The 14398-nt window shown below is 41.8% G+C and overlaps 1 protein-coding gene across 1 annotated transcript; it reads right to left on the bottom strand.

Annotated features, from left to right (window-relative positions):
* Positions 1-5861: 5861 nt before the first annotated feature.
* Positions 5862-11592, bottom strand: KLK10 (kallikrein related peptidase 10). The gene is made up of 6 exons (XM_074219516.1): positions 11495-11592; positions 10853-10921; positions 9882-10083; positions 9079-9356; positions 8800-8933; positions 5862-7699 (listed from the first exon to the last, which is right to left on the bottom strand). The coding sequence occupies exons 2-6, from the start codon at positions 10911-10913 to the stop codon at positions 7547-7549; spliced, it is 828 nt and encodes a 275-aa protein (XP_074075617.1). The 5' UTR covers positions 10914-10921; positions 11495-11592; the 3' UTR covers positions 5862-7546.
* Between the last annotated feature and the right edge of the window lie 2806 nt (positions 11593-14398).

The raw sequence follows: 14398 nt of genomic DNA, 5'->3' as shown, positions 1-14398 counted from the left end.
AGACCTGACCTTGGAGTCAGGAGGACAGGAGTTCAAATCCAGCCTCAGACACTTTGATTCTTACTAGCTCTATGACCTTGGGCAAGTCACTTAATCCTGATTTCCTGGCATCCAGGACCATCTCCAGTCATCCTGATTCATACCTCGCCACTGGACCTAGGTGACTCTGAAGGAGAAAGTGAGGCTGGTGACAGCACAGCCCCCCTCACTCAAATCTAATTCACATGTTTGTCATGGCATATCATCTTCAGTGTTGTGGTTTTCTTCGAAAATGAAAGACAAACATTATTATGACCCTGAGAAAGTTATTTAACTTTTGTTGACTCAATTTCTTCAACTGATCCATGAGAATAATTATAAAACCTACCTCCCAAGGTCATTGTGAGAATCAAATAAGACAATATACTGACAAAGTGTTCAACACAGTGCCTAGTACAAGTAAGATGCCAAAAAATGTTATTGTTATTGAATTCAGGTCTGCCTGACTCCCTTCCCAGCATTTTATCCACTGGACCATCCAGCTAATTTAAATGATCACCATATAAGATCATTTGAGGAAGGGAAGGTCAATGACAAAGATAACGGGGAAAGTTGACAATAATCACTATTATGCATATACATAAATCTGTGTATATCTTTATATATGTGTGTGTGTATTTGTGTATAATATATGGACATCTGTATGGGAGTGTAGGTGTGTTTATACGTGTGTATTGTGTTTATGTCTATATCTGTATATGTGGATATATTCTCCCCAATTACATATTAAACAATTTTTAATATTTATTGGGGGGGGTTAAGTTTTGAGTTCCAGATTCTATTCCTATCCCCTTCCCTGAGATGGTAAACAATCAGACATATCCATGAGCAATTATGTAAAATATTTCCATATTAGTTACTGAAGACTCAAATAAAAGAAAAAATGAAAGTGAAAAATAGCATGCTTCAATCTGTGTTCAAACAATATCAGTTCTTATTCTCAAGGAAGATCAAATGTTTCCTCATTAGTCCTTTGAGGTTGTCTTGGATCACTGTATTGTTGAGAAGAACTAATTCATTCACAATTCTTTTTTTTTAGGTTTTTTTTTTTTTGCAAGGCAAATGGGGTTAAGTGGCTTGCCCAAGGCCACACAGCTAGGTAATTATTAAGTGTCTGAGGCTGGATTTGAACCCAGGTACTCCTGACTCCAGGGCAGGTGCTCTATCCACTGCACCACCTAGCCGCCCTCATTCACAATTCTTAATCAAATACTACTGCAGTTGCTGTACAATTTTCTCCTGGTTCTGTTCACTTCACTTTGCATCAATTCATATAAGTCTTCTCAAGGATTTTTGAAACCATTTTATCATTTCTTCTAGTATAATAGCATTCCACCATAATCATATATCCCAGATTGTTTAGCCATTTCCCAAATGATGAGTATGTCTTTTATTTCTGACTCTTAGCCACCACAAAGAGTACTGCTAGAAATAATTTTGTATTGGCAAAATAGGTTCTTCCTAGGTTCTTCCCTTTCCCCCTTTTTATGCCTTTTGGATATAGTCCTAGGAGTGGTATACCCAATTTTAAAACCCTTCATACATAGTTCCAAATTATTCTACAGAATAAATGGAAGATCACTTTTTAAAACTATCCATTGCTTCCTGTTATCTGTTTGTGAAATATTGATAGTTTTGTCTGATCTGAAGTTGCTTATATATAGAGGGTCTTGAGAAGGTATCTGTTCTAATATTGGCCCTCCCCCCATTCTATATTTGAGAAATAGAAATTGAAAGGTCAGCTTTATCTGAGCAGTAAAATTTACCTTTCATTTTATAATCTGACTTTCAGATTATAGCAACAGTAATGACTGGCATTTTGCTTTACATACATTGGCTCATTTGATTATCTGTTGTTTTGGGGAGGTACCACCATAAAGAAAATGAGAGGTACTGTTATTATTCAGCTGTTTTTCAGTCATGTCTAACCCTCTATGATCCCATTTGGGATTTTCTTGGCAAAGATCCTGGGGTGATTTGCCATTTTCTTCTCCAACTCATTTTACTAATGAGGAATCTGAGGCAGAGGGAAGTGACTTGCCCAGGGTCACATAACTAATAAGTGTATGAAACCAGATTTGAATTCAAGATAATTCTCATGACTGCAAGCCCAGCTCCACACTACCTAATTGCTATCCTGAGAATTGCTGCTTCTATCCCCATTTTACAAGACAGGAAACTAAGCCTGGGAGCATTTAAATGACCTGTCTAGGGTCATATAGCTAATAATTGTCTGAGACTGAATTTTTAATCTTCCTGTCTAATATTAACTCTATATTCTCTGGACCACCAAGCTAACCTAAATGATGGCTGTAAATGAATGGATATTTAAAGAAGAGATAACTAACTACAAAAGGGGTAGGAAGACTTCTGGGAGAATATAATAAGTTGAATAAGAACATAAAAACCACAGCTTGCATAAATATATATTTATAAATATTAGAAATAATAATATCATAATAAGCATAATAAATCAATATTTTAATTGCCTACCATTGCTAGGCACTTTGCTATACCTGAGGAATATATAAAAAAGAGAAAAGACAGTCCCTGCCCTCAAGCTTACTAATTGAAGAAAAAACATGCAAGCAAATATATGCAAAGCAAATTATAATAAAGGATAAATAGGGGGCAGCTAGGTGGCGCAGTGGATAGAGCACCAATGCTGGAGTCAGGAGGACCTGAGTTCAAATCCGACCTCAGACACTTAATAATTACCTAGCTGTGTGGCCTTGGGCAAGCCATTTAACCCCATTGCTTTGCAAAAATCACAAATAATAAAATAAAATAACATAACATAACATAAAGGATAAATAGAAAAATATTAATAGAGAGAATAGTAGAATTAAGATGGTTTGGGAAAGGCTTCCTATAGAAGATGGAATTTTATTTGAGACTGTAAGAAAGTCTGAGAGGTTGTAGTCAGAGCAGAGGATGGCAGGCATGCAGGACAACCATAGAAAATCCTGGAAGCTGACTGATAGAGCACCAGCCAGGAAGCCAGGGTTCAATATTGAAGAATTTGGGGAGTGGAAGGTAGAAGAAGACTGGAAAGGTAACAAGGAACTAGACTTCAAAGGTTGATCCTAGAGACAAAAGGATGGTCACATTTACAGGGGTTGCAAAGTCAGAATCACCACCACATCACAGAATAAAGGACAGGGTTCTAAAGAAACCAATGTTAATTCACATAGAATTAAGATTTTGCAAAAAAAAAAAAAAAAGGCAAGAACAAAGAACAAAGAGTACGGTACTTAAGGAAAGGAGAAGGTAAGTGAGAATAAAGTTCAGAATGAATAGAGACTGGAGAACAAAACTGAGGAGGAGGAAGTCGAGGAGAAGGCAACAACAAAATATTCTTTAATTGTATAAAGGAAGAGGAAGATCAAAGAAGGGATAGGATCTTTACTTAGCTGAGATGGAACAGAGATGGCAAAAAGTGGAGAAAGGAAAATGGCTCATCTAGGATTTTGTTTCCATTTTCTCTACCAAAAAAGAATATTGTTTTTAACTGAAGAGAACAAAATGGCCTACTAGAAAATTGATAACTCAGAGCAAGTTATGAAGATAAGTAAAGAGAGAAAACAAAATCCTCTAGCGACCTTGGATGCCTTCAAGTCATTTGACCCAGATGAACTAATGATGGTTTGCTTTTACATAGTGCTTTAAGTTTGCCAAGTCTTTAATGCATATTGTTCCATGTGACCCTGAGTAACTGTAAGCTAGACGCTATCATTATCCCCAATTGTACAGATAAGGAAATTGAGCCTCTTGGGGATGTAACTTCCCTAGCTAGTAAGGATTTGAGGGAGGATTGAAACAGAAATCTTCTAAACTCAGATCCAGAACTCTATCCAATGGTACCAAACAGGCTTCTTAGGGTAATAGAGGAATTAGTAGATGTGATTTCTGGAGCCTTTAGGAGTGATTTTGAAAGCTGGTAGAACTTTGAAAAATGATAGCAAAATTGAAGAAGGGCAAGAGTTCCAGTTTTCAAGAAAGGACAGAAGCTAAGCTCTGCAAACTATGAACCATTGACTTCACTTCCTGGAAAAAAATCTAGGATATATTATTTTTAAATGTCATTGAAACATTTTTTTGTTTTTTTGCTTTCTCTTTTTACATCATGTCCCTTTCTCAGTATTTACCTAATCTTTTCTTTACAAAAAGAAAAACAATGAAACAAAAATCAGCTGATACTGTGACCACATCTGAAACATGATGTAATATTTCATGCCTTTAATTCTTTCACATTCCATCTCCACCAAAAGAAGGAAAAAGTATGTTTCATTAACCATTCTCTGGGATAAAGATAAGTCATTGTTTTTAGTGTGAGTTCCAATGACACTGAGTACTTCCTGTCCATATACTGTGCCATCTAACTTCCTTGAGGAGTTAATATGACTAATAAATCAGGGGAATGCTAGAGATCATAAATCACCTAGATTTTAAGGAAGCACTTAGCAAAGTGTCATAATACTCTTGGAGTAAGTGAGATATGAGCTAGATGAAGGTTTCAGAAAAGACTAGATAGAATCTTTGTTAGGATCAGAGATTTTAAAGAGAGATTTAATCATATTTACCAGAGTTCATTGAATAATATACAAAGTGAAGACATTCACTCCTGCAAGAGTCTACTCACACATACATGTGTGGCCCTGCCTCCAAGTCAACTCAGAACACCACCTTGGATGATCTGGAGAAGCTGAATTCTTGATTACTAGTCTAACTCATTGCTTCTGAATGACTTGCAGATATTAGCGGTCATTGGGTTTTGTAATAGGTTAGACAACAAGAGTTAGAGATGCCAATCAAAGGAGAACCAACTCAAGTTGCTTTTAAATATTCTATTCCTTGGGTCCGATTAGAAAGGTAACTAGCTCAGGGTATTCTGGAGTTTTCCAAGGGTGCAATCCTGGGTGTGGACACTTCCTCTCCCTGGTTGACTGATGCTACTGAGCTTCAACTTTCAATCTCTCTTCTTGCACAGGGCTGTCCTACTGCGGTTCTTTCCCCTCATTCACAGAAGATAAGAGTTGAACTCAATGGAATGGACAACTCTATCCTGTCATGACTTTACTAGAGGTTGGACTATCATCTGAACTCCCCTCCATTTTATCTTAGATTTTGGAGGCATTTGGAGTGAAGTCACTTGCCTAGGGTCACGCAGCTAATAAGTGTCTGGGTTCAAGATTTGAATTCAGGCCTTCTTAACTCCAGGACCATGTTTTTTAATCATCAAGTTGAATTTGTCCCAGATGAATTTTTTTTTGTTTTTTTGCAAGGCAATGGGGTTAAGTGGCTTGCCCAAGACCACACAGCTAGGTAATTATTAAGTGTCTGAGGTCAAATTTGAACTCAAGTCCTCCTAATTTCAGGGCGGGTGCTCTATCCATTGCCCCATCTAGCTGCCTTCAGGTGAATTTTTTCTTATGGCTCTGGGACACAAATCACATAACTGGCATCTTTCCTTTGGAGATAGGGCCTATAGTTGGGAATATTCATCCTCTGATCTTCACATCTCCCTATTTTTTCCCCAGAAGGAGTTGCCCTAACACACTCACATCAACATGTTAACCATCTCATATATGTTGACCTCAGAAGTATAAATTTAGAGCTGGAAGAGACCTCAGAGGTCATTGAGTACATCCTCTCATTTTACAGATGAAGAATATGAAGCCTGGAGGTTAAATATCCAGGATCATAGAACTACTAATTTCCTGAAATAGGTTTGTAACTCAGGTCTTCCTGACTCCTGGTCCAGAATTCTTTTCACCATGGCATTTGACTTATCATAAACACAGATCCCTTCTTTCTCTGAGAGGTCTCATTCCTCCATCTCACCTCTTTTCCCATCTCCCTCTAACATTCCCTTTCCACATCCATCTTGGCTCTGTAATTCTCATATCCTGCATCTCACCATATCTTTCTCCAATGATCCCCAATCTGCAGTATAGTACAGTGGAGGGATTCAAATTGAAACCAGACAAAAATCTAATTAAATTCAGTTCTACTACTTAGGCTGAGTGACTTTAGGGAAATCACTTCCCTAAATGGGGACTAGAAGAGACAGTCTTGGAGGTGATGTCCAGGTCCAGATCTAGGATCTCTTCTCATTTCTCCCTTTATGAAACATGCCCAGAGCTTATGGGTCACCTTTTATTCTTGTCAATAAATAGTTTTGTGTCTTCCTCTCCTAAAGTTCCTTTTTATCTCATTTCATATGAATTTTATATGTGCACATATAACAATATATGTGCTTTCTCTCTCCCCCATTCAGATATAAGCTCCTTGAGGGTTTTTGTTCACTTTCTCCCCTATCCTCAGTGCTTAGCATAGAAACTGGCAAAGATGTTTGATGTTATTTTATGTCCCAGTCTTTGTGATCCCCTGTGGGCTTTTCTTGGCAAAGTGACTGACTGGTTTGTTATTTCCTTCTCCAGCTCATTTTATAGACAAGACAAGTCAGCAAAGGGGATTTGTCCAGGGTCACATAAGTGTTTGTGTCTGGATTTGAACTCTCATCTTCCTGAATCCAGGCATGGCATTCTATCCATTCAGTTGTCCTGAAATCAGTTTACTTAATTTTATACCCTAGTTCATATCTTCTTGCTTAATGAATTAAAAACTGTCTCCCCTGTATTTGGGGTCCAGTGCCAAACTAAGGAGACTTGGTCTCAATTTCCTATGCTCAGGAGTTCAAGCCTTTGTTTTATTCATTATTCCAGATTTTACCCATCACGCCCCAAAGCGTAGTGAGGCAAAAAAACAACTCATTTTAGAGATTAGGTATTTTCATTAGAGTATCTCAAGTATATGTTAGAAAACTGAAGTTCCAAAATATGAGAAATTTGTAGGAAAATTGTCTCTTTTAGGTCTCCTCTCCTAATTTTACTAAGAATCCCAAAAATGTCTTTGAAAATATTTATTTCAAAAATGTCTCCAAGGGCCCACAGGCAGTGTTCCAACTGACCCAAAGAGTAAGTGAGGTAAAGGTATATAGAAATTAAAGAGGGGAGACTGTGAATTTGACCTCCAAGCGATGCAGAGATCTACCCTGACAGATGGAGGACCAGGAAGCAGGATATGGGAGGAAAAAGGAAGTGGTTGGAGGTAAGGGGCCTGCCCCAAATCTCAGAAAAGAGGGGTGGAGCTGCCTCTGTTGAAGTCCCAGGTAGATGGATGCTCAGGGCATTTCTCTTAAATAGATTATAGTCTCTGACTATCTCACTACAGTGAAAGGAGGGAGCTTGGATGCTTCAATTCCTCAAGGACATGGAATCTAAGAGACCAGACCCTTAGGTCCCAGAGAGGAGAGTCATAGCTGCCTAGTTCTTTGAGAAGATAGACTCTGTGAGCCAGAAGAACTGAGAAATATTTGCATCAAGCAAATAGAAGCTAGTTGGGTAGAAAACTGTAGAGTCAAACACTCAGGGTCTGGGTGGGAAGGACAGAAGACATGAGGGTCACAAGATTATTGGGAAGACTGTAGGGGACTCAGGGAGGGTCAGTGGCTCCGAATAGTCTTCTCAATCCAGGAGGTATATCTACAGATCGAGGTATAGACAGCTGGCCGTTGAGCTGAACCACAGGGGTAATCACCCCAGGAAAGGATGCCCTGGAGGGTCCCATTGCACACCAGAGGTCCTCCAGAGTCACTCTAGAGAAAGACAGAAAAAGAGCCTAGCTTGAGTTTCAACATCTCTTGACTATCTTCTCCATTATAGAGATGATGACTTTAGAATTTAAAGAAACCACAATGTACTGTCCCTCATATTTTCTAAGTCTCCTTGCCTTCAGTCCCCATCTGACTTTGGACAAGTCACTTCTCTCTGCTCTGTCTTCATATATAAAAAAAAAATAACTTAGATAAGACTCCATGTTCTAAAATTCCTAATATTTTATACTTATGTTCCAAGTTCTCTTTGCTTTTATGTCCTTCCAATGCTGATATCCAGTTAACCTGGAATCCCTCCCTATTGACATAACCTTCTTGGTAAAACTGGTCCACTAGCTGTCCCCCTATCACCCATCTGAGTCCTGCAAAAAGGAATACAGTGTCCCTTCTCTGAAATGGATCCCCTCCTTAGCTCATCCCTAGCCTCCTTCCAAATACACTCAGATATTGCTGTTGGTCAGTCATTTTCAGATGTATCTGACTCTCCATGATCCCAGTTTTGAGATAAAAGAATGGTTTGTCATTTCCTTCCCCCAGTTCATTTTACAAATGAGGAGACTGAGGCAATCAGGGTCAAGTGATTTGCCCAGGGACACTCTGTCAAAAAGTATCTCAGACCACATTTGAACTCAGATCTTGTTGACTTTATTCCTATTGCTCTGTCTACTACAGCACCAACTCGCTCTCCCCAAGCTCAGTTATAGCTTCTTAAATCAGATCTTTCCTATAAAATGTGAATTCCTTCAGGGCAATGACTATCTCATTTTTGTCTTTGTATGAACACTTTCAGACATGTATCTTAATGAATACATCTGGATTGACTCCCTGGCCCCCCAGGTGTTAGCAGTCACTCTCTCTCTCTCTCTCTCTCTCTCTCTCTCTCTCTCTCTCTCTCTCTCTCTCTCTCCCCCTTAGAATTGCTCTGTATGCTTCCCACCCACCCACTCCACCCCCCAGTAGGATATGAGTTCCTGGATCACAAGAACTGTTTCTGTTTGGATTTTGTATCTCCACACCTGGCCCAGCGCCTGGCTTCGAAGGGCCCAAGCCTTCATTAGTATTGGGAAAACTGAAATGCTCACCTGACAGGCGTCCTGGCCGTTGTCCAAACCAGCACATAGCATATTGTTTGTCAGCACCCCAGGGTAGGAAATCGCACACTCCTTGGGAGACAGGACGGTGACCCCGGCACAGGATAGGTTCCTGCTGTATTTCACTGGTGAAGGGAAGACAAAGTTGGGGAGCCAGGGATCTTGGCTGCCAACCCTAATCCCCTTGGTGGGTACATACCATGGGCCTTTGAACTGACAGTCCCCAGTCCACCCAGAACCCAGGTTTCTGATCTTCTAAGCACCCTTTACCTCGGGGTTGGCTGGTGGTCCCCCAGCCTGCAGCCTGACATAGAGTCCCTGGAGCAGCACAAGTCCTAGCCAGAGGTAAGACCTGAACCCGAGGTCCCAAGATGACGGGCCGACGAAGCTTGATCAGAAGAAGGTCATGCTCATCTGTTCGAGAAGGCAGGGAAGGACCAGAACCTGCCCTGTACTTGGGGTGGGGGATCATAAGGGAGCTAATCTTGAGTTGTTCACCTCCATCAGGTAGTAGTAGATGGTAGTCACCAACTTTGGCCCAAAGCCATCTGTCCAGGACAGAAGACAGAGGGGAAAAACCTAAGCCCAACCACTTTCCAGGAAGTCCTTGACCTGGCCCCACTCCACTTCCTTCCCCTTCCCAGACCTTCTGGACCAACCTAGGCAGTCTTTCCTCATCCTACCTCCCTTCCCACAGTCCTCTGAGAATATTGACGTTAGAGAGGGCTAGGTTTGTGAGTCAGGGCCTCAGAGACATCATCAGCAAAATGAGAGGTCATAACTAATGGGACATCCCAGGTGTTCCTCCCAGTTGTAAATCCTGTGATGCTGAAACCTGGTTCTTCCTCTGATTACTGTGACACTAGGCATGTCATTCACCATTCCAGGCTTCAGTTTCCCAGTCCGCTGTGGGACTTCAAGATCTGGGAGGTCTCCCTTTCTGCCCCACCTCCAACCATATCCCCATACCTCCTTTGTCTTTCCCATCCACAGACAGCTCTCGGTCCCCAGTCCTAGATTTATCCTGAAATAAGATGGTCAGAACTGGCCGCTTCCTTCTTTGTGGACTATACCTTTCTGCGCAATGGGCTGCGGTTAATACCCAACTGCGGTCCACCAGGACCCCAGCACAGCGGAATGAGAGGTCTTTGAAGAGCGAGACATGCCAAGGCTGAGAGCCACGGGTGCACTGGGTAATCCTGTCCCCTGTGACCTCCAAGACTTCAGGGGCCTCCAAAGCCTCCGGGATTGGGGAAACTGAGGTTCCAGGTGCAGCTACAAAAAGAGAGAGGTGAAAACACCTGAGAGTGGAGAGCTGGGCCAAAGAGAAAGGAGGATAGAGACAAAGGAGGGGACCAACACAGGAGAGCCAGGGACAGAACCAGGACCCCAAAGAGACCAGGAATTAGAAGAGAGGGTGAATCTCAGAAAGGGAGGGGGAGATACATGTTAGAGGGACAGAAATTGGTGAAACAAAGGGAAAGATAATATCCTTCAAGACTATTAGTACTTTACATCCTTTAGCTCTAGATTCTACCAATATTGTGAAATATTAATTAATATTTTTATAAAGTTCTGAAGTTTACCTAGCCCATTCAACTGTCCCAATAACATATTGGGGTGAGTAAGTAGGTCAGGTAATATATTTCTGTTTTAGTAATGGGTAAACTGAGGCTGAGAGGTGGAAGGACTTGAATAACTATGCTTTTTACCTTTCTACTACTGTGTGATTGAGAGGTGGAGTTGGGAGGGCTGCTGGAAACCCTCTGGAAGGAGGAAGTAAAGACCTGGGATGTGAATCATGCTAGGGATGGAAGTGGGGGAAAGGAAGATGGAAAAGTGAAGGACAGTTGTAGGAATGGAGAGGGGTTGAGGGTGGAAATGGTTGAGTGGTGAACTGAGAGGAGGTTGAATTCAAGGATGAGGTTGTGGGGAGGGGGAAGAGCTCAATATACTGGTAGAATGGTGGTGATGGAAAGCCAAGGATAATTTGCTGGGGATCCCTGGCTTGTCTCCCTCTCATTCCCAACATATCTTTCCTTACCCCTGCAGGAGGCAAGCACCAAGAGCCATAGGGCAGTGTGGAGGAAACTTCTATTCCTCATGCTTGGAACTGAAGGAGGAGAGGGAGAAAGAGGTCCTTTCAGGGCTAAGGAGATCAGTGATTCCCCCAACTCTGCCCAACCCAGTTCATCTCCAGAAACTGGAAAGCCTCCCAGGCCCTGGTTCCACCCCACCCCCCAACCCACCGATTAACCAGCCTCCCTACTGAATAACTCACTAAGTGGAGCCCCCAGGCAGGGTAGGAGAATACACTAATTGTGGTAATAACAGCAATAATTAGAGTAATAACAGCCCCTTCTAGCATCTCCTCTGACTCCCTAAGAGCAAACTAGGCAAATCTCTACCCAGGTTTCACAGAGGGCCCCTGAAACCTTTGAGAAGGGAAGCCGCTTCAGGAAAGCCTGTCCCCGCAACATTCACAGTTCCGTTATGGTGGGCAGCTCTTCCCAAATATCATTCTAAGTGGCTTCTGATCTCAAGATCCCAGAGAGTGACTTTCCCAGAATCACACAGTGAGATCAGCTACCCCCATCTCCAAACCCACTGCTGACTTTTTGCTCCTGAAAGACCCTAAGCCTCCCCCTGCCCTAAGCCTGAGAAGGGAGAAAGCCCCAAGTCTTACCAGGGCTCTTGATCAGTGTCTCAGGGGAGGTGCTCTGGGTAGCTGAATGGCAGCCTAGTCTTGTATGGGCTACTAGCTCCTCTGCTCTTGGTCCCTAAATCCAAGACTCCCCTTTTAACCCCCAGCCTCCGGAAGTTGCCTTACCCAGCCTCTAGGGGATCAAGCCCCCACTACCCCACCCTACCTAATTAGACTTTCTGGGTGGGGCTGGCACCAAGCCTGCTACCAGATTCCTGCCCAGGGAGAGGCCCTGATCTAAAAAAAAAAAAATTTTAAATTAAAAGGCTTCTTGTCTTCCAGGTTCACTTTGTATTCTCTGTCTTCTAACAAAGCAGCTTCCCCTCCCACATCTGGGAGAATTCACAAAGGTCTTCTCCTCCAAGGAGTCCTCCAGGATGGGAGACATGAGAGACAGTCCCTTCACCCCAAAGCAAACCATGCAGCCAGGCTTGGGAAAGGGGATGATGCCTCTCCCGCCACTTCCCCCTTCTCACTCTCACCCAGGGGCTGTTTGTCTTTTCTTACAACTGAATATTTGTGTGTCTGTTTGGTTAAGAATTATAGTTAGACAGTGAGGAGACCTATCAGGTGCTTTTCTCCAGAGGGAGGAGGGAATGAGTATAGCAAAATAAAACAATGATGAACTCATCAATGGGGCCCCTGACACCAAAGGAATCCCAAGAACCCTGGGGCTTACACTTAGTTGTTGTGCCATCATTTCAGTCCTGTTAGACTCTCTGTAACACCATTTGGGGTTTTCTTGGCATAAATACTGGAGCAGTATGCCATTTCTTTCTCCAACTCATTTTACAGATGAGATAACTGAGGCAAAAGTGTTAGGTGATATCAAAGTATAATAAGTTTCTCAAACAATGTTCCCGGTAAACAAACAAATAAAAAAAGATTGATTTCTTTTTGTGAAATACCCAGCCTTCACATAACAGTCATCTTTGCCAGTAAGTAAGAAGTCAAGACCCATGAACATTTCCCCCTATGTTAATAAGACAATGATTAGGATACTGGAAGATACTTGTCCTCTCTTCATGATGCTTTAAGTCCAGGAAGAGATAACAAATCATCAGATGATATTGTATGAGGATGAAAGTCTTTGAAAGCAATTGGGCAACCTCATATTGGGCAATCATCATAGTCAGTCCACCAAGGAGGATAATGATTTCCCCCCTTCTTTGTTTTTGATAAATAACTCCCTTCTTTCTCAGTTCCGCATGGAGTTCTGTGTGGTCATCTTGTACAGATGAACTCCACCTAGAGGGTTATGGTAATTTCTAGAAAATAAAACTTCCTGTCTAAACTATATTTTCTGTCATTTTAATTTATCCCTGAATTTCAAGGTTTATATTTTGGGGGTTGTGACAGTGGATTAGAAAATTTTTGAGTTGGAAAGACTCCCTTATAATAATATAGGGATCCCCCCAAAAAGGTAGATTAGATCTTGAGTCTAGTCAAAACTGACCTTGGAAAATGAGATGAGTCTACCACTTTTTCAACTCAGTTGTTCCATTTTTGAACCTTTGTTTTGGTTGAAGATAAAATATTCTCTAGAATTTACCTCTGAATTTTTAATTTGTGCCTCTTTTGGGGTATGATTTTTTTTTTTTGCTGATTTGACCTCTGGGTACCTAATTGACCTCAGGTGGCCCTCTAGAGAGAGAATTTATTCTATATGTGTATCTTTGGGGACCTTCTAGGGTTAGAGCAAAGCCAGGGCCTCTGTTCTGTTATCCATATCTTTTTATTTAATTGCTTAAATAATAATGAGCAAATCACAATCTAAAATTAAAGATCCAGCAGGCAAAGCAGCAGCTTTTTTATTCAGCCCTAATGTCCCCTCTTCCTTTGGGGGGGAGATGGTTCCTTCGAAAATCTCTCATCTCTCCTCCCCAGTTAATTCTCTCCAACCTGTAAATTCCTCCATGGGTCGTGTTGAGATAGTTCGCAATTTTACAGTTATCTACTGGGGGCTGTCGGTGCTAATCCTGGCTCAGTCTGCGAACTAGAAGGAAAAGCTTAGACTTACAATCTTCAACCTTCTCCATCTCAAAATTTTCAGTGTCAGCATAAACAGCTTGGAACTGAAATGACCTTCCAGCACGCCAAAATCTACCAGCTAGATTAGATGGAGAACTTAAAAAGAAATAGGAATTAAGAGCTGAGAAAAGAACAAGATCTTCACTAAACAGTCTTTACAGCTAGCTGCTCCTGTCCTACATTCATTGTCCCTTCATGCAAAAAAAAAAAAAGCCCAGTATTTTCTATGATTGCCAGAAGTTGGAATATTGAGAAAAGGAATGCCTCAGAGTTATGCAAAAACAAAGAAAACAAGGGACTGAAAAGTCTTTACTTGTGATGGCCTGTTTTTTATTTTATTTTATTTTATCTCTCTCTCTCTCTCTCTCTCTCTCTCTCTGTCTCTGTCTCTGTCTCTCTATCTCTTGTCTCTCTGTCTCTCTCCATCCTCTGTCTCTCTCTCATCTGTCTCTCTCTGCCTCTCTCTGTCTCTGTCTGTGTGTGTGTGTGTGTCCCTCTCTGTCTCTCTCTTTCTCTGTTCCTCCCTGTCTGTCTGTTGTCTCTGTCTCTTTGTCTGTCTGTCTGTCTCTCTTTCTCTCTCTCTTTTGTCTCTGTTCCTCTCTACCTCTCTCCCTGTCTCTGTCTCTCTCTCTCTCTTGTGTCTCTGTCCCTGTCTGCCTCTCTCTCTGTCTCTCTCTGTCTCTGTCTCTGTCTCTCTCTCTCTCTTGTGTCTCTGTCCCTGTCTACCTCTCTCTCTGTCTCTCTCTGTCTCTGTCTCTGTCTCTCTCTCTTGTGTCTCTGTCCCTGTCTACCTCTCTCTCTCTGTCTCTCTCTCTCTCTCTCTTGTGTCTCTGTCCCTGTCTACCTCTCTCTCTG

This window comes from Macrotis lagotis, chromosome 1 (assembly GCF_037893015.1).
Source record: "Macrotis lagotis isolate mMagLag1 chromosome 1, bilby.v1.9.chrom.fasta, whole genome shotgun sequence".
Taxonomy (NCBI): Eukaryota; Metazoa; Chordata; class Mammalia; order Peramelemorphia; family Peramelidae; genus Macrotis; species Macrotis lagotis.
The sequence above is the reverse complement of the archived record's forward strand: the minus strand, read 5'-3'. Positions and strand labels throughout refer to the sequence as shown.